Here is a 23,622-nt window from a genome sequence, read left to right as displayed (position 1 = left end):
TGCACTAGCAGATTGGGGTCCATGAAATTTTTTAGGATTAACAACACAGACCCTGATCGGTTATTGCATTAAGCAACATCTTATCAGGGTCTGTGTTGAGTGTAGTTGGACCAAACTTATAAATGAGTATATTTGGTAATTTCAAACACAAGTGGAACCCATTTTATTAGGATTCAACAATTGTCCAGTAATAATAAATTAATTCTTGAAGTCTAAATAATTATATAATATAGTTATCATGCATCTAAAAGAATTTTTTGATTTCTTCACTGAATACTTTTGTATTTGTCACCTTAGAGTTGCACAATACATCATTTTTTGAATTCATACTGGTGTATATTTATTTTGGCTTGGCTGTTAAAAGTTTTTCTGCTAATAAGAATTTCCATGTTATTGCCATCTTATATTTAATTAAGGTTGTGTTTATTACTAATTTTTAGGTAAAGATCACAATTTATCAGACATATCAATATTGTACTTCCCTCAGCAGACTTCATATGATGTCTAGCTGTTTCCTAAATGGAAATGATGCCAGTCTGATATCCAATATGGCCACCATGACAGCCATCTTAAAAATCTTGTTATTATTACTTCTCCAAAATGTAAAGTCATATAAACATTGGGTTTTCACTAGAAGACTTCTTATGATTTCTTGTTGTTCCTAAATGAAAATGGTGTGAATCTGACAACCAGTATGTCCACCACAGCAGCAAATTTGAAAATCTTGTTATTGCTGAATATCTTAGATGATTTCAACACTTGGCAGTCAAAAGAGAGAAATTGTTTATTTTGAATTCCTGGACATTTTTTCGATCAGTAGAGCTTTAGTCCCATTGAGGCAGTCTTCTTTAAATAGAGCTTTAGTCCCATTGAGACAGTCTTCTTTCAATGCAGCACTAATTACCATTTGAAAACAAATAAGACTTAACAGAGGCCAATATATCTACTGTTTCATGATAAAGTTATATACATGGATCTATCTATCTGTCTGTCTGTTTGTCTGTCTGTCTGTGTCTGTCTATCTCTCTGTCTGTCTGTCTGTCAGTCTGTCTCTATGTCTCTGCCTGTCTACCTTTGTCTCATTTGTCTATCTAGTGAAAGGTCTGGCATAAGAGCAATAAAACAAAAACCGTAATTTGTATATTTTTCACTACCAGCAGCAAAACAAACAAATAATTATATAGATGGACATAAGATAACTTTAGTTTATAAATATATTTCATCAAATTTGGCGAGGAAACTTCATTGCAGACATGATCAGAGTATCAAGTGTTTGGTTACTTGCATACATATTCTGTCACTTAAATGCTGAATTCAGTCACAAATATATAATTAGCCAAAAATATAATTTTTAGTATTCTTTTTGTATGCAAAACACTACTGTATGTATTTGCTTGGAAGTCAGATGCAACCAACATAGACCATTATCTGCCATACATAATAACCAGATCAGGATCTGTGTTGAGTTACAGATTACTCGTAACAAACTGCATAGCCTGAGATCTGCTGGCACGTCATGTGATTGCAGATCTCAGTCTATACATTTTGCCATTAGATACAACTTATATGAAAGTATGTATGGTAATTTTCAGCTAGATGTGTTTTACAATTGAGTGTTTTGAAACCTTTGTTCAGTGTTTATATAATTTCATCTCATTGCAGTCTTCCAGTACTGAATCTGGTTCATCCTTGTCACAAGGAAGTGGCGAGTTTAACTCCATGACAACTTACGATGTTCCCAGATCTGTGCCACTTGATAACAGGAATTCTGCATAGTAAGAAACTGCATACATTTCCATAAATATGCTTCCATAAATATTTGTTTCCATAAATACTCACTGCCATAAATACTCACTTATAAGGCAGATTCAACTGAAACCAGCACAGACCTAGATCTGCCATCAAATAATGCACCAGCAGATCTGGGTCTGTGCAGTTTGTTGGGATTAATCATCAGAACAAACACTATAGACCTCTGATCTGCTGGCACATTTTATAATGTCAGATCCGAATCTGTGTAGGACCTGACTTATAAGTGAGTATATTTAATTTTAAAGGAAATTGTATAACATTTAATTGGTTGTCATCAGTTAAACTCGAGTTAATTAAGTGTGTTGCAATTAAAAACTAGGCCAATTTAATGGGACCCATAATCACTCCCCATTTTAGGAAGAACTACAGGGGCTTCTTAATGAAGCACAACTGTACCACGAATGCAAAATATTCTTAACATGAGAACAGAGAAATCTTTTCAGTATTTTGAAAGTTTAATATTTTATATTTTTTGTTTCAATTGGCATACATTATCTTTGTTTATAATATAGAAGTAAAAAAGGATTCTGCATGAAACTTGATTGTTCACTACCAATTCTCCTTTACAAAGGTCATTGAGGGATTGAATGGATGTGGTTTGGTTTGGAGCTTCACATATGGCATACCATATATGCATGCTTATAGATTATTTTCGTCTGCAAACTTCATAGATCCAGATCTGCCCTGACATAATGAGCCCTCAGATCTGGGTCCTTGCAGTTATTCCTATTCAGTAGACACTGATCTGCTGTTGCATGATGTGCCAGTAGATCAGGGTGTGTGTTATTTGCAGTTGGACCCGATTTATACATGAACAGATGTGGTATGTACATGGTTGATTTTATTGATGTTTTCCATATTCAGTTCTTTATAGTCCAGAGTTCATAGTTTTTAATCACTTGGTAAGGTTCTTAGCTAGGTGGAGGGTCCCTAGGTGACCAAGTGGTCTGTGTGCATGTGGTTTGAATTTTTAACATAGCTTTAACAATTTTTCAGTCATATCACAACAATGTCTGCAGTGTGACAGTTTATATTGATGTCTAGCACTGGGGCATCATGCCATAGACATGTAGCATGATGTCCCACCCAGTCACATTATCCTGACACTAGGCCAACCAGTCCTAACACTAACCTCTTAATGCTGAGCACCAAGTGAGGCAGCTGTTAGTACCATTTTTTTTATAAGTCTTTGGTATGACTCAGTGGGATATCGAACCTGCATCTGAGGCAGATGCTCTAACCACTAGGCCACCAGAGCGGTCACCAAGTGATCTAAAGTGCTGTCCTTTACAAATCACTGCCTCACTTCTGTCTGCAGGTTTGGTCAATGTGTGAATGTGAAAAAAACTTCCCAGTAGTTTCCCATAGGTTGGTGGTTCTTACCGAGGTTTTCCTGGGTTGTTCCTCAACCAGTTATACTGGCCACAATGTATAGCGTATCTTGTGCTGAGAAATGGCATTAAACCCAAAAAGAAACACCAACAAGCTAGATGAAATAAGCTTGGGGATACAACATTTTTTTCACTTACAGCTCAGTTGATGAGATAAGTGGACACAGAGAACTGTCCTCCAGTCCTAGTCATAGATCCACAATAGAAATGGAAGGAAAGGAACAGTTACCTACCCTAGAAGCTCTAATTGGAAAAACAGAAAAGATCACCAAGAAAATTCAGGAGCTGCTTGTATCAGCCCAAGAAGGAAAACATGTTTGGTAAATTCTGATTTTGTTATTATTGTTATGTACAAGTCAGATGATTGATCACTTTTAATGATTTATAATTTATGCTTTTCTCCATTACAATACATAAATGTATGAGTGACTAAAACACCACAACTAATAAACCTCTTTATGTGCACTCAGCTCCAAAAAAATAAAACAAAAAAAAACATGTACACAGTTGTATCTATGAAAATTTGTTACAGAATCATCATTGTGTACAGCTACTGAATAATACTTATTTTTATTTTTATGTTAAATATTGTCATACACTATACTGCATTGCCTGTAATGTATTGTTGAGCCTGGCTTGACAGAAGCAAAATGTATCAATCACTTTGGCATCCTTGTGCGTGCTCATCCATCCACTTGAACAGACAGACAGACATCCACACCCTATATGATCCTCAAAGATTTTTACTTAGCTTTTTATCTTTACTTTTTCACATAGTCCTCTGAAGTATTTATACAGTACACCCTCTTTATAATTCTTTCCATGGGAATCATAGAGTATACTGCCTTATAGTGAGACTACCTTAAAATAAAGTACATGATACAGTACTCCCTCATTATAATGCTCTTCTTGGGAACCATGGATTATGCTGCCTTATGATTTGACTACCTTGTAATAATTGATTTTGTTCCTACTGGCAAAATTTCTCAAATGCTAACAATGGCTGAGCCAAGCCTTGAACCCATGAGGATAGAGATTAGAATGTGATGTGTGTGTGTGTGTGTGTGTGTGTGTGATTTGGATTTTTAACGCTTCTTTAACAATTTTTAGTCGTGTCACTATGATGTCTGCAGTGTGGCAGTTCATAGTGATGTCTAGCACTGGGGCATCATCCCACAGACATGTAAGATGATGTCCCACCCAGTCACATTATCCTGACACCAGGCCCACCAGTCCTAACACTAACATCTTAATGCTGAGCACCTAGCGAGGCAGCTGTTAATACCATTTTTATAAGTCCTTGCTATGACTTGATGGGGGTTTAAACCCACAACCTCCTGCATCCGAGGCAGATGCTCTAACCACTATGCCACTGGAGCGGTCAGAATGTGATCTTTGAAGGCAAGTGCCTTAGACCACTTGACCACCCAATGACCCTACCTTATAATGAAGTACATGATACAGTATTCCCTCATGATGCTGTCCAATGAAGCTATGGAGTATACAACTTTATAGTGAGACTGCATCATAATGCAGCATGATACATATAATTTTGCTTTCACATAATGAAACACAATCCATGACATTACTGGCCTTATAACAGGAACTGTGATTTAATGAAGAGCCAGGAATTGTGTGAGTGTTGTACTTGGAAAATAACTAAAAGTTAAGGTCAAATGGCAAAACCTAGGATACAAGCACAACCAGCTTTTTTGTGATACGTGTATGCTGACATCATGTGACATGAGATTTGTTACTGTAACACATGCACGTTAGCCTGTGCAAAGAAGACAAAACTGCATTGCATGGAATATTTATAATTATCCATTTATTATTGTAGTGGTGTCAATAGAGTTCTATACATTTTTACTTGAATGAAGAGTTGAGCTCCAAATCAGTCACGTTTATTTGATTTAAAGATTATTAGCTTTTGTTACTCTTGCTCAACAAGTGGCCAAAAAAGCAAAAAAAGAATCACTTTTTAGGCAGGCAAATCGCTTTTTCATAAAGCATGTCTTTTTTCATTTCACGTGCTGATGTTGAGACAACCCATAGTAAACCCTAGCTTTGATTCATGACGGTGGATTTCTCATTGATAAGGGATTCTATGTCCCTGATACATCTTTTCAGTGTAAATGTACTCTAGGGTCTTATGAGGCCTCACATATATATTTTGGACTCATGTAGCACACAAACACCCTCTTATAAGTCCATTTAAAAGCATGTGTATGATTGAGATTAAAGCATTTGTCCATTATAATCTTCTACTGCCTTGCTTGGGTTGTTTTATGTATCTGGGTGACCTGTTGAGATAGTATTGACATGGAAAGATGATCACTGCCATAATACTGCTATCTCTAGGTTAACATCCAATATATTCCAACAAGTGCTTGTTTCCAAATGATGTAAATAAGAAACTATTGAGGGTCAAGCAAGCAAGGTTTTAACTAACTAACTAACCTTGTGGGGGCCCCGAGTGGCTGAGTGGTCTAAAGCGCTCACCATTCCAGACCACTGCCATCTCACCTCTGTCTGCGTGAGTTCGAGTCCAAGGTTTGGCTAGCGTGGGTATGTGGGAAAGCCTGCCAGTAGGTTCTCGTGGGTCGGTGGTTCTTCCCTGGGTTTTCCAGGGTTCTTCCTCCACCAGTTATACTGGCCACCATGTATAGCCTATCTTGTGCTGAAAAATGGCGTTAATCCCTAGAACAACAACAACAACAACAGCAACTAACCTTGTGACAAATTCACAAACCATTATCAGAGTATTTTGTGTCTATCATACAAAAACATTTCTGTGGACCACAGTTGATATTATTATTTTATATTTTAAATTAATAAAATTCATTTCTATTTACATCTGAAAATTATAGTTGCTTATCAGGGTATATTCAAGGAAAAGAAATTGCAGGATTCATGCTTATTAAAAACAATAATGCCAAAAAACAGACAGATGCATGAAAATTGCACAAATTGTTTTTCAAGCCCTACCTTCATTTTTGTTATCTCTCCTTTGTTTAGAAATTGTCCCCTTTTTTGCAAATGGAGGAGAGACTTTGCACAAAATATTCTGTTCTAGAATGGATCCTGTATTATTTCTCCCACAGATTCTCATCCTTTTTCTTCTGGAAGATAGAAGTCACTTCTCCCAATTATTGGAATCTGTTTTGAGCCCTTTTTGCTACAGTCAGCTCTGTCCCCATTTCTTCTTTATTCACATGACCATGTGACAACAAATTTTCAGACTATATGCTAGGAACATTTGGATATTGATGAATATATCACAAGATTTGATATATTTTTACAGTATGCAAATTACAAATGGGTGTACCAAAAATTACAGACAGTACAGAAAATACAAGTTCACAAAGTACAAGTGTATAATCCTTTTCAGAGTTGTTTAAAGACCAGAAGTTTTATTCATTCAGCATCAGATTCCAAGGTGATTTTTCTTTGTTCTTTGTTGCTGAGTTCATAAGTACATGTCCATTTATTGTCATTTTGCTTTGACAGTTATGGCCCTTGTTCAGAGAAGATTCATGCAGCAGTATTAGAGATGGCAACACTATTCCCACAGGTCAGTATAGCAGCAAATTTAGAGCAACTTACCCTTTTATCTGCATTTTATTATACTACAAGAAATGATACGTGCTTTATTATACACTCTGACCTTGTTTAATAGACTTTACCATGGAGGTAATATGTCATCAATAAGGATGCATGATCTCAGGATAGGATTTCATCCAACTTTTACATTATAATTGTGACAAACATTTTGATTGATTAAATCCTATCATTTAATGCAGAAATATTTGTAAACTTGAGGTTAAAATATAGTTCAATTATTTTTTACTTGAAATTCATTATTGTTATTATAACAATTTGTAATAAGAATTGAACTTCGCTTCATTTTTGATATTGATAAAGTGTGTTGTCAAATTTCAGACTTTGAAACTTCATGAATCCTGTAAATACAAAGTTCAAATCTTATATGATATCCAAGTTGCTTGATCTATTCAAGCTTGTCGTGAATGAAATTATAAATTAAGTTGAGAAAAGATTAAAAAGAATTTTTGTATGTGTGTGTTGTTTTTTTAAAATTAAACCTGCAGCTGATTTGCATAGTTTTTAGTGTTCTAGAGACTGTATTTCTTATAGGAGTTTCCTCAAACTTGGTAAATAGGTTGCTATTATATAATTATCAGTTTTTGACCCAATGAGCCAGAACACTGTCATTTTCTGATTCCATGTTACAGTACACTCCCAAGGCTGGAACTACTTTTTCCTCAAAGTTTCCTGGTAGCAACTGAACAAGTATGAACAGATATGCCATCTCCTCACTTGACATACAAATGTAAAAAGTAACATTCTCCATAGCAAATCTGTATCATGAAATCGCAAAAATCTGTCTAGTCATGCTGTAAATATCTGGAGAAAATAATGATGTCATTTCATGCCAAGTCCCTATTGGAGCCTCTCACAATGTCCCACCAGGAACAGTATAAACCCTATCAGCCTGGCCTCAAATAGAAGCTTTCCTAGTTATTCTTCCATGTAGCAACTGTATTACTGAGAAGAATAAACTTAGTTTATTGTCTTGTATTATCATGATGTTGGATGAGTTTGATACAAGCATATTTACAAAGTGAAATTCAATCCGATCGACTGAGCTTAGTTTATTTTCTTGTATCATCAGGATGTCGGATGAGTTTGATCTAAGCATATTTATGAAGTGAAATCTATGAGATTGACTCAGCTTGTTACGATTCTGGAGACCAGTTTTCACCCTGTCATGGAATGCCTTTAACTATGTGTAAATGATGCTGATCCAGTATCAGATTTAAAAAAGTAGAACATACAACTTTAATCAATTTTTGAAAAACTGCTAAACAGAATTCAACCAAATTTGACAAAATGCTACCTGGCAAGAAGATTTCTAAAGTTGATGATACTGATCTCTCATCAAATTTAGCCATATTACTGTAAATAAAACACAAATAAATAAATTAACTTCCCAAAATTTTCTCAACAGAACTTGACATAAATCACCCTGGCATTAAAACCTGTCACTTTTATGTAAAAAGTACTGATTTGTTATTTAATATGGTCATTGTTGCTCGAAAAAGAAAAACCAGTAATTGACTTATAACTACCACACTACATAAATTGACTGAATATCACACAAAGCAGCCTGGCCTTTCAACTTTGCTTCATTGGGGCTAATCTGCTGTCCAGTATAGATGCCATTACTATACAATTAAAAAACTGTTTAATGTAAGAAAACATCTTATAAACCTTGAGTTCTTGGCAAACTGCCTTTGCATTTAGCTGTTAGATAAATTTTAACTAGGTCAGTGATCACAGACCCACTTGACCCCCTTGTTTGAAGAAATATGTCAATATGAAAAAAATGATTTGTGTCTGACTACATATTTTGTTTGATTATCAAACTTTGCAATAAAGTTACATTGTTTAAAGTGGGAGCTTTATAGCTGAATTTCTTCAGATCAGGATAATCTCAAAATTATTTCTCTCTCTCTCTCTCTCTCTCTCTCTCTCTCTCTCTCTCTCTCTCACACACACTTTATTTTTTTTCTCAACTCTAGGATTAAGCTAAGATAATCACTGTATCTTATTATTATTTTGTACTATATAAAACAAAAATATTTTGCTTTTTAAATAACAGTACATAATTGCAAAGTAATACATTCCATAAACTATTATGTTCATGTTGTTGTTGTGGGCTTAACACCATGTTACAGCTCATGAAAGACCATATTTGGCAGCCAGTATAACTTGTGGAGGAAGAACCTGCAGAAACCCGTTTAAATCATCAACCCACAGGAAGCTACTGGTAAGCTTTCTCACATACCCACATTGGACAAGTCTGAGACTCAAAGCCACACAGACAGAGGTGAAATGGAAGTGATCAGTGATAACGAGCACTTCCGAACTTTCCACCACCTGGAGTCCTCTATTAGGTTCATGTATCCAGTTAGAACAATGCCACCTGGGGTCTTCTGTTAAGTTCATGTATCCAGTTAGAACACTCTGCATGTATCCAGTTAGAACACTGCCACGTGGGGTCCTCTGTTAAGTTCATGTATCCAGTTAGAACACTCTGCCACTTGGGGTCCTCTGTTAAGTTCATGTATCCATTTAGAACACTCTGCCACCTGGGGTCCTCTGTTAAGTTCTTGTATCCATTTAGAGCACTCTGCCACCTGGGGTCCTCAGTTAAGTTCATGTATCCAGTTAGAACACTCTGCATGTATCCAGTTAGAATACTGCCACATGGGGTCCTCTGTTAAGTTCATGTATCCAGTTAGAACACTGCCACCTGGGGTCCTCTGTTAAGTTCATGTATCCAGTTATTAGGTTCAGATCCATTTGAACAAACAATGAGATATCTTATCTGTCCACTATGCTCTACAAAATCTACATAAATTTTAGAAACTCATTTTGTGATTGTAAATCACATATATGTATGTAATCTGATCAGACTAGGTGCATATTCATATAAACAAGTGAACGGGTTTTCATGTGCCCATGTCAGTCAGTGGGAGCATCTTGATTTGGTCATGCCCATGCGTGCAAGTAAAGTTGGGGATTTGATGTCTTACTTGTTAATATTATTCAGATTAATCAATAAAGAAAATTTTTGATTGCACATATGAATGTTAACATGGTTCTTCTTTACAGAGAATATGTAAAAATATCTTTTGAAATAGCTTTTAAAGACCCACTATATGGAATGTATTGAAATGTCAGGGAGCATCTAAAATAATCTTGGGGAAACAAACATTGCACTTATGTTTGATTGAGAGTTACTGTAAAGTTACTTTAAAATGCAAGGAAAACTTATGAAAAAATGTACTTAAGTCTGGGTGACAGCTCCAGTGGCTTAGTGGTTAGAGCATCTGCCTCGGATGTGGGAGGTTGCAGGTTTGAACCCCAGTCAAAACATACCAAAGACTTGTAAAAATGTTACTAACAGTTGCCTTGCTTGGCACTCTGCATTAAGAGGTTTGTGTTAGGACTGTTCGGCCTGGTATCAGGGTAATGTGACTGGGTGGGACATCATGCTACATGTCTGCAGCATGATGCCCCAGTGCTAGACACCACAAGAAACTGCCACACTGCAGACATTGTAGTGATGTGACTGATTTTTTTTTAAAGCTACGTTAGAAATCCAAATCACACACACTTAATTCTAGTACCCATAATCATAGGTAAAACCTTAAGACAATCTTGGACGTAGGTTGTTTTGTGTAATCGGGCACTGGAAAAAAATCCTTTTGCTAAATTTGAAGTGAATTAGAAATCTTGAGAAAAGTGTTCATCTATTACATAAAGTATAAAATTTCCTGCTCACATGTTTCATTTGCTTTTTTTTTCCATTCCTATAATTACTTTGCTTATTTGTAGAAAAGACAGAATATAGAATTGTTTCAATCAAAGGCAGTACTGATTGAATCTGTTTTATTTTTATATTTATTCAGAAGATACACTCAGAAAGTGTGAAGTGTGCACTCCATCTTCTCATAACCAGTGCAGATCGACTCAAAGATGAATGTGCTGAGTGTCAACCTTGTTCTTCTTCCTTGGACAACGAAGAACCATCATTTGACCCTGCATTGAAAACCCAGCAAGTGATACAGTGTGCCTATGACATTGCCAAGTCCGCCAAACAGCTCGTAACACTATTTCAGTGATAACAATTTGATTTGGAGTGTTCAAGGAACAATCAAAAACCAAAGTTGCAATATACAGATATATCAGGGATTTTTCTTCAGCTACTGACAGCGACTTGTGGATGAAGCTGCTGGTTGAGAATTTAGTAAACTTTCTTGCTGTTCAAGTATTTAACATAGCACAAATGGCTGCTTTATTCTCGACCCTTGAAGTGCTGAGCAGACTGTAACAAAGAAGAATTCCAGTGAAGGCCAAATATTCACATTAGGATTTTGTCATAGCGTTTTTATTTTGTATCTGTATTTATAATCATCACATTGCAGTACTTGTATCATAGGACAAACTGAGACATGTTACACTTAGCAATTTCATATAGGAACCTCAAAAAACACACCCTGTACAGTTTGTGATAAGTAGAATTTCCAGCCCACATTTGTTAGATGTGACACTTATTAAACCTTTTATCCCCTCACCAATGAAATTGGGAGGAGATACAGCATTTTGCCATTTCATTATGTTGTTATTGTTGTTGTTGTTGTTGTTGTGGGCTTAATGCCATTTTCAGCACATGTTAGGCTATAGATGGCAACTAATACCTTCTATACAATCTCAGTATTTTGAGTATATCAGTATATCAGACCCTATTTCAACTACAGTTTTGAAAGGTAATATGTGGATACATCTTATGAAGAGTATCAAAAATAGGACACTGTGACCATGCTTGAGTCACTTTTATATTTTCAGATGTTTGTTACACCTCCAAAATCTTGGTCTATATTTCACTTACACTAATCAAAATTGGTAATTGGATACATCAGGATGTAATTTAGCAAGAAGTGACTTTAGTGACTTTTGTATTTTCAGCTGCTTGTTATCCCCATTGGTATATTTCACTGACACCTATGAAAATCAGTATGTAGATACATCTAGACAAAAATAGTTCAACCCTACCAAAACTAGATCTGTTTGACCTGATTTTCATGCTATAATGATTATTGTATTTTCAGCTGTTTATTTATTGACCCAATTTTCATACTCAAGTAGCTTTTGTTTTTTCATCAGTACATGTACCTTGGACTTGATTACCTACTGTTATGAAAGTTAAGTGACTACTATTTTTGACCTATTAATTCATTATAACCTCAGTATCTTAGATACTATTTCACCTGTTCTCATGAAATTCTATATTTGATTACATGTTGATGAAAATTACTTAACTATTCCAAAACTTGGTCAGTTTGACCTAATTTTTAAGTTTGAGTGAGTTTTATTTTCATTACACTCAATATTTTGGACCCTTTTTGCCTGCACATGAATATTTTTATGTGTGTGCCTCTCAAATATAGTAACTCAAAGATATCAAAACTAGGTCAGTGTGAACCAATTTTCACAAATAAGTGACATTTGTAGTTTCAGCTCTCTGCCTTTGACACCTTCAAATCTTAAACCCTGTTTAATCCACTGTCATGCTAATTTTGGTATGCGATTGTATCTTAAAAGTAGTTAACCATACCAAAATCAGGTTGATGTGACCTAACATTCATGACTGAGTGACTTTTAAATTTTCAGCAATTTTTTTAAAAATCTTTTTTATACAATATCTTGGACCCTATTTCACATACAATCATAAAAATTGACTTGTGGATGCATTTTAACAAGAGAACTTGACATTATCAGCACTAGGTCAGTTTGACTACATATTTGTACTTGAGTGACCATTTCATTTTTAGTTATCTGCTTATTACATCCTCAGTATCTTAAAAACAATTTTGCCTGTACATATAAAATTTGCAGTGTGGGTAAACTATCAGCCATGGGTAATCCTTAATAAAAATTTGGCCATTGTGACCTAATTTGTACACTTAAATTACTCTTGTTTTTTTCCAGCTATCCAGTGTTACACCCTCTATATCTTGTATCCTATTTTTCCTACAATCCTGAAATATGACACATTTGGGCATTGCAAGGAATGTAATGCAACTATGCCAAAACTTGATTTTCAAGCTTGAGTGACTTTTTCATTCATTACACCATCTGTACTTTTTGTACTCTCCGACTTCATATTTATGAAATAAAGCATGTTAAAGCCAATCTAATATCTTGTACCCTATTTCACCTATGCTGATGAAAATTAGAATGTGAATGTGTCTTTAGGGGAATAATTCATCCATACCTACCACTATAACCTAATTTTCAGACTTGAGTGACTCTTGCATTTTCCAGTACACTGGTCTGTATAGTGTTGATTCTTCCAAATGTGGCACTTTTGGGGAGGGGATTTGTATTAATGAGTGAACACATTGTTGGATTATAACATATGCCACTTGCTGAAAGCAGTTTCAGACATTATGTTCAGTTTTGGGCAATTTGTTTGTTTACTGAATAAATGTCATCTAATGAATGGTCTAGTGAGATCCAAAATTTATGTACTGTATTTTGATTCCAAAGCAGAAACAAAACAGTAAATAGTTCACCCTTTTAAACTCATCTCAGACATAAAATGCAATTTCATCTATTTTCACACCTTTGTGCAACATGTCTTTACGTTTTGGTAGTACTAGAGTTTTTTCTCTAGAGTTAAAACCTTGTTTGTGCTCAACTTGTATATAGTGTTATCCTTTTTTTTACATGTTCCGTATGTCCTTATGTCCATCCTTCTTACCTTAATAAAGTTATGCATTTCAAATTTTCATGCACTGCTGGCTTCAGGGTCATACAACATTGTATGGAAACCCCTTGGCGAGTGCAGCATCCTTCTACCAGAATGTATCCCACTGTGATCTATATTTCATACTTTAAAGACTTGGGTATATGTTTTGGAAAGAGAGGTGGTGGCTGGTCATTTGTGTTCTATGAACACATTTTGAGCTTGCAGTGAGAGTGATTTTGAGGACCACTTTCCAAATGGGATGTTATTACAAGTCTATTGCAGAATCCCAACAACCTTGATGACTTTAAGATTATATTGCCTTGAACCATAATGCATTTTCTGTAGCATCTTTATTCATACTGCTAAAATGAAACATGTTGCAGGTTTTCTTCAAGGATGCACATTTATGGCATTCACTTGTATTTTTTAAAACTGAAAATAGAGCACAAAATTTGTGCAGTGACAGTTTCAAATATATGATGCAATAAGTTACATGTAAACTACGTACCGTAGGCATGATTAGTAATATGATTTATAACCTCGTTGTATGTTAACTACCAGAGTTATCTTTATTGTTATTTCATTCATTGTGTGCTGTTACATATCTTTGACTTGCAGCAAAGTAATGGAAGTAAATCTCAATTTTCTAACATTTTTTATATTACAACTCTTTTCTATAGCTACAATGATTGTCACATGATGCGCCAGCCCATGCCTATTTATTTGCCCATCCCATGCTTTTAGTGACAGTTTTTAATGTTTATTTTTTTCCAATTAATAAACCATCCCCCTGCTTTCAGAATAAAAATATAAAATTTGCAGACCTCTACCCATCTTCAGTCCAGTTTATCAGAGGAAAAATACAGTGTGGTGTAAAAATAGCATATTGGAAACAGGATGGACACCTGATATATGTTTTGTAGGTAATGGATGAATCAAAATATTCCAAACTTTGTTTCCTTTTAATGAAAACTGTATACATCTCATGGTATATCACACACATGCACACACACACACACACACACACATGCTAGAGGTTTGTCCAAGTATTATAGTGAGGGAATACTGTGTGTGAATTGGTCTGAGTATACACACAGACAGACACACCCACACTGTGATCAATATTTATTTGACCAGAGACTGGCAGCAAAATCTAACATCATTGACTAGTATCACACTTGATAAGACCTATCATGGAAACAACATCTAAACTTGAAGTAAAACCCAGTCATTGATTAACAGAATTACAACACTGGATAGATTAAACAAGAAATTCACCACCAAACTATACATAATGTGCTATTGAATACGAAGTATATCCTACCATTCATAGCTTTTAGAGACAGCTTATTATTTTTATGTATCATAATACCATAATCATCAGTTCAAAATATGCCCCACAACTACAAACACCATAAACAGAGATACACTATGATATAATAATGGGCAGGGCAGGGTCAATGGTGTTTGCTTGACCGAGTTTCATCCATCTTAGAAATGGCTCTTTATTAGTTGGCTGTTTATGTCCATTTACCATCTGTACTTCCTTATAAGTCGAGTCAGATTGCAAACAACAAATATCCTGGTCTGCTGTAGCATAATGCACCTGCAGCTCAGGGTTTTTGTTGTTTGTTCTACTGATTACACCTAACAAACTGCACAGACCCAGATCTGCCAGCACATAATGCACCACCATCTCATCTGTGCAGTTTACAGTTGAAATCGATTTATAAGCAAGTATTAGAGTATGTGCAGAAAAGTACAGCATGAATTTTCTATAGCTTACTTGCTATGTAGGAAGCAAAATGTGAATACATTATTAGCCTTAACACCCTTGTTCATTTTGAGACCTCTGTTGTTCTGACCCAGTGTTAATATTTTTCCAAATTTCCTTTTCTTAGTCAGCTACCCAAGTCATCTTTCAAGTTTCTCCAGACCTTTTGTATCTTTCACCTAAAGGTTGTTTACTTCTGTCATGACAAATACAGGTCACTGTGATCATTAGAAGGCTTTACACTCCACATACAGGTCACTGTGACCATTAGAAGGCTTTACACTCCACATACAGTTTACTGTGACCATTTGAAGGTTTTACACTCTACATACAGGTCCTGTGAACCATTAGAAGGCTTTACACTCCAGATACAGGTCACTGTGATCCATTTTAGGCTCCATATGGATTGAAATAATGACCGGTTTGATATGATTAGTGCAAGAGAGAGTGTAATTTTGAGGACAAAGATTTTTAGACCATGCGAAAAGATTGTTTTCCTGTGTCATAATAAAGGATAGATATTCTGCTTCATTTCTGTATACTGGTCCAGCCTTCAACATTGCAGTTACATTATAGTGTATATGTCTGCCCTAGTTCTGTGCATGTAATAACATGAAAACATACTGATCAATAATGTAAGGGTGATCCTCTACCAAAAATATACCATTCAAGAAAGAATTGATCCTCTACAATAGACACCATTTTGTCAAGCCTGGCATTTATTTAGATATGTACAAGACTTAAACATTTTGGTTAATGTAAACTTGAACATTGTGGTTAATCTAGGGTATGGACGTATGGATGGATTTATTGATACTCACCATGTCACCAGAGCGATTGCAGTGTCAAGCATATACCAAGGCAGACTTAACAAGAAGTGAAATTGCAAGGAAATAAAATCTTTTTAAAAGTTTCTTGTTTCCTCTCAGAAGCCTGAGAAAATGTTAGTCTATTTTCTGACTGATTAGGAAACTTGTGAACTTTCAGACATGTAAGTAAAATTCTGTGAACTGTTTATAATGAAATTCACATCTTCTCCTATATCTACCTGCGCTTGATGCACGTTACTGCAAACAACATAGGCCCTGGTCTGTTACATTTGGCGATGGTAAGTCTGGATTGATGTCATTTGCACTGTTTTGTGCACTTTTTTGTATGAGTAAATGCTTTATGTACAGTTTTAATCCTTTGTTATTTATAGCTATATGTGATTACCAGTTGTACTATAGATAATTGTTGGTATTTTTATGTATTTCTAGTCATATAGTGCATGTTTTTTTTATAGTAGCAGCTGCATTACAGTCACTCTGTACCAAAAACAGTGCATAATTTGCCATAATACGCCCTGAGATGAAAGCCTTCGCAGTTCATTGGTGATTGCTTCTTATATATAACCTAGTATGTACGATACAGCAGGTTTTCACTATAAGGCCTTCAATTATAACATGGTTCATGCTATCAGGTGGTTATGACTGTGGATCCCATTTTATTATGAAATAGTAGAATTACATGTTCTTTGTTAATGTATTTCATCATAAGGCAGTCTCATTATAAGGCAGTATACTCTATGGTTTATATGGATAGCATTATAATGAGGGAATGCTGTACTGGACCTTTACAAAAAATTAGCTGATGGGGAATAACATAACATTTCATTGGCTTGTGTCCTTCGGTAGTTTTTTTAAAAAAATCATAGTTTACTCTTTAAAAACCATAAAAATCAGTTTCAGTGCGTGAATTGTTATACTCCACTTTTTGGGGTTTTTTCTGATTCATCATGCAAGTACCTAGATCAATCAGAATAAATACCGAGTAAACCAGAGGTAATGGCGAGGGCCGTTTTTACATAGAGTTTTGATTTGTTTTGTGTGGTTGAATAACATTTTTCAGCACACCATAGGATATATGGTGGCCAATATATTTGGTGCATGATAACCCATGTAGATCCACAAACTCACAGGAAGCTTCAGGCAAGCTTTCTTAATGCCCATGTTGTTTGGGCCAAGACTCAAATGCACACAGACAGGTGAGATGTGTGAGTGATCTGTAGAAGCGAGCACCTTAGACCACTTGTCCACCCTGGCCACCCTTCACATACACATCAAATTGATGGAAAGGGCCCCGGGTGGCTGAGTATTCTAAAGCACTCACCTTTACTGATCACTGCCATATCTCACCACTGTGCTGTGTGGGTTCAAGTCTTGGGATCGGCTTATGTGAGTATGCGAGAAAGCTTGCCAATAGCTACCCATGGGTCAGTGGTTCTTCCTAGAGTTTTCTGGGATTCTTCCTCCACCAGTTATACTGGCCACCTTGTATTGCTTATCATGTGCTGAAAAATGGCATTAAGCCCACCACAGCAGCGATTGGCTGATAAGGTTAAACTTGTGAATAATACTGATAGTATCTACCATAAGACATTGAACTAAGAAAAGGTCAGCATTTCAGCAGATGATATTAGCCCTTGTATGTCTTAATTTGCTGGTTTTATCTCCCTTTTATGCAGAATTGAGCTGTAAATGTGTTGGTTGGGGACATGATACTAGATCAGAAATGATGCTAGATCAGAAATGTAACTTAGTTATTCATACCAAGTGTATAAACAACCCTGACTATATCAATGTAAGGTTGGAGAGAACTGGTAGTTCTGAACATAGTTATAAATGCTTTCATTCTACATAACGACAGTGAATAACCACGTTAAAAACATTGTATTTAGTTAACTTTTCTTTAAATTATAAATATTTACAAGAAATGTGAACAAAACAGTGTTTTATGTCCAAGATCATATGGAGTGTATATATAACTATTTCATTGTTCAACTGTGACTTGTACATGAAATATAAATACACATCATTAACGTATATCAGATTTTTGTTTTTCTTTATTGTCTTTCACCATACTTCTATTATGACATCACAGGGGTGTACTCTGTGACTAAATGAGTGCCTGTATCCATAGACTCTTTGATAACTGCGACTAACAGGGATGCACGTTGAAATCCTGTCATGGGGGACAGCCTGGGTCAAGTGTCGTAGTGTATCACTTGGCAAGCATGTTCTTCTGCTTAACTTGGTACAGTATAACCTTCATGTCTTGATGCACCAGATAAGACAAGAATGAGGCCCAAATCCCCAGGAACCAAGTTGTACCAGGCCATTACCATTGGACGAATCGCTAGAATAGAAATAACTACGCCTTCTCAAATGTATATCATTATTTGTTTTGCCTGTCAGAGGCGAGACGGGGTTATCACAACGGCGGAGGCAACAATGTTGAAGTTCTCTGTTCTATTATTAGCTCACCGGACCGTTGGGGCAAGTAAACTTATGGTACGGCATTGGATGGATTTCAACCAAATTTGTCAGATGTCATCGTTCCAAGAAGAATTGACAGTTGTGTGCAAATGGTGCTGACCTGCCATCAAATATGGAGGCCGTTTCTGACCAAAGAAAAACATTTAACTTTTTCATTTTCAGGGACTGCTCAACAAAATTCGACCAAATTTTACAAAGCATAACGGGTTTTCTATGACCACCGTTTATGTTACAAAAAGTAGATGATTCGGACGACTTTTCAAAAACTGCTAAACAGATTTTTATTAAGATTGACAAGAATCTTGGTATGAATAGCTTTCGAATTTGTAAACATGACGTCAACCGTTATATTGCTTATTCTGGGAATACGGTCCATTAATTACGCTGGGAATTGGGTTGAGTAACGAATTTTGGGGTTTTACTGTAATTTAGATGCATGTATTCATAATCATACTAAATCATAGTTAAACTCGTGGAATCGGAGACTTCTATGACATATAGATTTTTGTCTGGAATCATTTGGATTTAAATAAATGGTATTCTTATATAAGAGATGTGCATATGCTATCCGAAGAAACCCTTCTTATGGCTGAATGCACCAAAGGACCCCAAAACTCGATTTCAAAATACAGAATTCTTTTTGTCAACGAAAACACAAAATATTTCGAAAGTAGGTAACGGGCCTTAGGCAAACGACTCCTAATTCAACAGATAGACTGTCATGAACGATCGTTTCCAAAATGATCGATTTCAACCAAATTTGGCATGAGGTATTTTTGCAGATATTATATTCAGTCTTTGCTATTCCCAGATCAAATTACAGATCCAAATGATTTTTAATCTGAATCTTAATCAACTTCCACAGAATGAGAGATGAAAATCGGAAACATTTATTGCCATATGTTGAGGTTTGAATGTTTGTGGCATCTAAACTACTTGAATATTTACAATTTTATTGATTGTGTTCAAAACGCAAGTTGCCCAGACATGGGGGGGGGGGGAGTGTTGGCGGTGGTGGTGGATGACTGATTAAGAAATCTAAAGTCTACAGAACCATTGATCAAGCCTACGCACTTATCAGTGTTGGCATTTTTTTTATTAGTATAGTAAGGGTTTATGGTAACTGCTGGTGTAATCATCATATATAAATTTGCAAATTAATCTGAATATTTATTGACTTCTCTCATCGGCAAGTAGGCAAAGAATGGATTTCCTGGTCGAATCATCATAGTCAATAACGACTCGACGAGAAAACCAAAAACCAAAACCAATCTGAGTCGAGCACTTTCATATGATTTACCAATCGAAATTCTTGTTCACAGGTCCATCCATTGTTTTCTCCAAACTAGGTACATACTTCCTCTATTATTTACCTCTACGTACGTATTGAGCAACAAAAAAGCAACTTTTGTTCTTTTATCCCAAAAAATGTCACGAAATTTCTAGTTCTAAATGCAGCTAGGACCTGAAAAAGGGAAATTAAGTAATGTGTTCACAGGTATTTTCCTACCTAGCATGGTTTGTAATCCTTTTTGTACATAAACTTTATCTCTATGGATCATTAGCCGATTTGATGAAATCGAGTTTCATTCTAGTTTACTAATCAAGATTGAGTGCAAATCCTCCATTATGCAGCACCTTTGCTAAGCCAGAACCCTTCGGCAATGTTTTGATTCTTTTGTGTCCATATAAAACCCTTGTAACTAGACATTGCAATAAATTTCATGACCAAAACCCTTGTAACTAGATATTGCAATACCTTTCCGTGACAAAAAATCCTGTAACTAGCTATTGCAATATCTTTTCGTGACAAAAAACCCTGTAACTAGATATTGCAATACCTTTTCGTGACAAAAACCCTTGTAACTAGATATTGCAATACCTTTTCGTGACAAAAACCCTTGTAACTAGATATTGCAATACCTTTTCATGACAAAACCCTTGTAACTAGATATTGCAATACCTTTTTTATGACAAAACCGTGTAACTAGATATTGCAATACCTTTTCATGACAAAAACCCTTGTAACTAGATATTAAACTACATTTTCATGACAAATATGGATGCATATCAGTCTACTTGAATATTCTGAATATAAAATTTAAAAAGCTTACATAAAAAGCACGTTGTACACATCTGTCAACCCAACACTAAAAATCGGAATGTTAATTTTCGAAAATTATAAACCCAACATCTCCACAAAAAATGCAAAAACAAATATAAAAACCGATTTACAATGCATTTTTTCTGACGGCTTTATGTGAAGGTATTATTAAAAAAATGCATATGTTTATAATTTAATATTTTAAATCGATGACCGGATTTTTTTTGTTGCTTTTAAATCTGGACAATATTAGATCACGTATACAATGCTTCATTGTTTCAAATAAAATGTTATATATATATATATATATATATATATATATATATATATATATATATATATATATATATATATATATATATATATATATATATATATATATATATATATATTGGTATACAGGAAGCCATTTTTTAAATTGTATCTAATAATTATACTAGTCGTGAATTCCTCAAAAAATGTGTTTTTATTTGTTTTGGTCTGATACATTGTCTTTAGTAATTGGTAATTGACCTAAATTTAATTTTTAGCAAAACAAATACCTCCACATCATTCCCAAAAATAAAAAAAATTATACAGTAAACCCATCCTAACCTGGAGTTTTATCACTATACGTATTTTTAATTACCTTTCCTAATTCGTGATAAGTAATTTGACCTTCGAAATTAAAAGTTCCCTCTCCGAAGAAACAGTTGTTTTGTCACATAACTTATTGTGATTGTTTTGTTGTACTAAAATATCATGTCCAAAAGAAGTATTAATTTTTTTGTTTCTTTGAACCTGTCATTAAATTTAATGCCAATTGATAGAAAGAATAGTGTTCTATAAAATTATCTTTCGGTGCACGTGCAGCACGCCGGAAACTTGCAGATATATGGGTGAGCAGCAGGGATGGTGAACAGACCAATTTTGGAGCAAGTCTTCTTTGAAAATAAAGCTTAATACGAAAAATAAAATGAAAATACAGGGTCAAAAACGTCAAACCGAAGCCTCTAACCGACCGAGATTTTCTCTAATTGGGTTAGCTCAGTTTGTTACTTTATCTTTATCGCTTGTGTTTTCAAATTTGTTTGTGTGTTTTGTTTACCCGTCGACACTCATTTTGGTCGCACCCTCCCTGCTGCTGTTTTTTTAACCAAAAATTTTATCAAGACCTATACGATATCGTGACCAAGGATCATGCAAAATTATCGTGATAAATCCGTGTGGGATAGATTGCGTTTTTGAAAAGAAGTTTTTGAACTTAATCATGTCCATATCCCCATAACACCAAGTTTGATGAATGTTTCTCAGAGTTTGTGTATCAACTTCATTAAACACAACTAAAATATTGCAATTATCTCTGATCACTTTAGGTATTTGTGTATATCGCTAAGTAACAAATCACGTCTGATTTTGTGTCTGCCTCGAGAAAATATCTAGCTGGATTTGATTGTTTGTCCAGCATTACATCATCGTATACTACAGATGCGACTTCATCAATATCGGTGATAAAATTAATAATATCATTGCCGTCCTCGTCCAATAATTTTGCATTTTCGTTCAAATCTTTAAGCACATTGTAGCATCGCTGATCATCTACGGATGGTGCCACTAAATATAATGTATCCCACTCGAGTCATCTCATTATCAGATTAAGTAATAATTGCGTCTTACCAGACTCAGATGGACCTATGATAATTACTCTGATATAATTTGGTAGCCCTGGATGTTTGACTGGCTCTTGCTTTCGTGTCGCTGAAAAATGAATGACATCCATGTTGTACAAATATAATAAATACTATGGATTTATATTATGTTCGATGCAGAGCATCCACTCCCACCAGTGGATTAACAACAATAATAGCAAAAATAAAAATCCTGCATTTACTGGCAAGTGTGTGAAATGTGGTACAAAAAAAATATAAATTTATTTCGTCTTGTACAAAGACAGGTGGTGATATCGCTGCTTCATAAGGAAAATTACCAGGAGCTCCATGGACTAAGTATCCAGGAGAAAAACATATTCCTGGATATAATTATTGTGGTCCTAGAACCCGACTTGATATCCTACTTGACGAGCGTGATCAACCAAGACTTGGAGAGTATCCAATAAATGCGACTGATCAAGCATGTCACGTTCATGACGTAGCGTATAAAAATAAAGATTTACAACAACGACATATTGCAGATGTCAAGTTGATTCACTCGTTAAATTCCATAAAAAATAAATCTCTCGGAGAAATCTTGCTAGCTTCCTAGTAAAATCCGCTATGAAAGGTAAACTAGTATTGGGGCCGGTAATTAATCAACCAATTATTATTATTATTATTATTATTATTATTATTGAATCGATTTATTATAACCCAAGAGGATATTGGAGGGGTAGAGCAGCGATTAGCAAACTTTCTGACGCACGTTCTGTAGCTGCAAATTGGTTAGCACGACAGACAATATGGCAAATTTACCTACCACCACCTAAACAAATTCAGTACGCACATGTTGATGTCAGCACCCCAAATGAAGTTCATCAAGCAGATATTCTGTTTTTACACACGATACCGTTAAAGCTGGTAGACGTCAAACACTCACATACAAATACGCGTTAACTGTCGTTGACGTTGCAAGTAGATATAATGTAGCAGAACCATTATCAACAAAATCAGCAACTGAAGTTGCATCTGCGTTTGAACGAATTTGTTAACAAGGACTCTTGTGATGGCCACAGTTGCTACAGGCTGATCCTGGCAAGGAATTTCTTGGTGCAGTATTATCTCTGATGAAAACACATAACGCCAAAATCAGACGAGGACATACCGCAATTCATCATGATCAGGCAATTGTTGAACAGTTTAATGGAACACTTGCTGAGCGTTTTTTTTGTGTGTGGATATCAATATGCA

At 35.3% G+C, this 23,622-nt stretch overlaps 1 protein-coding gene across 2 annotated transcripts in view; it reads left to right on the top strand.

Annotated features, from left to right (window-relative positions):
• The window catches only part of LOC149777140 (ARF GTPase-activating protein GIT2-like), a 182,920-nt gene extending 164,737 nt beyond the window's left edge, over positions 1–18,183 (top strand). For both annotated transcript variants that reach the window (XM_089941832.1, XM_089941831.1), the window contains exons 18-21: positions 1,663–1,775; positions 3,344–3,523; positions 6,714–6,777; positions 10,703–18,183. In XM_089941832.1, the coding sequence (XP_089797958.1) occupies positions 1,663–1,775; positions 3,344–3,523; positions 6,714–6,777; positions 10,703–10,915 (570 nt within the window). In that variant the 3' untranslated portion in view covers positions 10,916–18,183. The remainder of the gene's footprint in view (positions 1–1,662; positions 1,776–3,343; positions 3,524–6,713; positions 6,778–10,702) is intronic.
• Positions 18,184–23,622: the final 5,439 nt, after the last annotated feature.

This window comes from Sinohyriopsis cumingii, chromosome 18 (genome assembly GCF_028554795.1).
Source record: "Sinohyriopsis cumingii isolate HCF-2022 chromosome 18, ASM2855479v2, whole genome shotgun sequence".
NCBI lineage: Eukaryota > Metazoa > Mollusca > Bivalvia > Unionida > Unionidae > Sinohyriopsis > Sinohyriopsis cumingii.
This window is presented reverse-complemented; position numbering and strand designations above follow the sequence as displayed.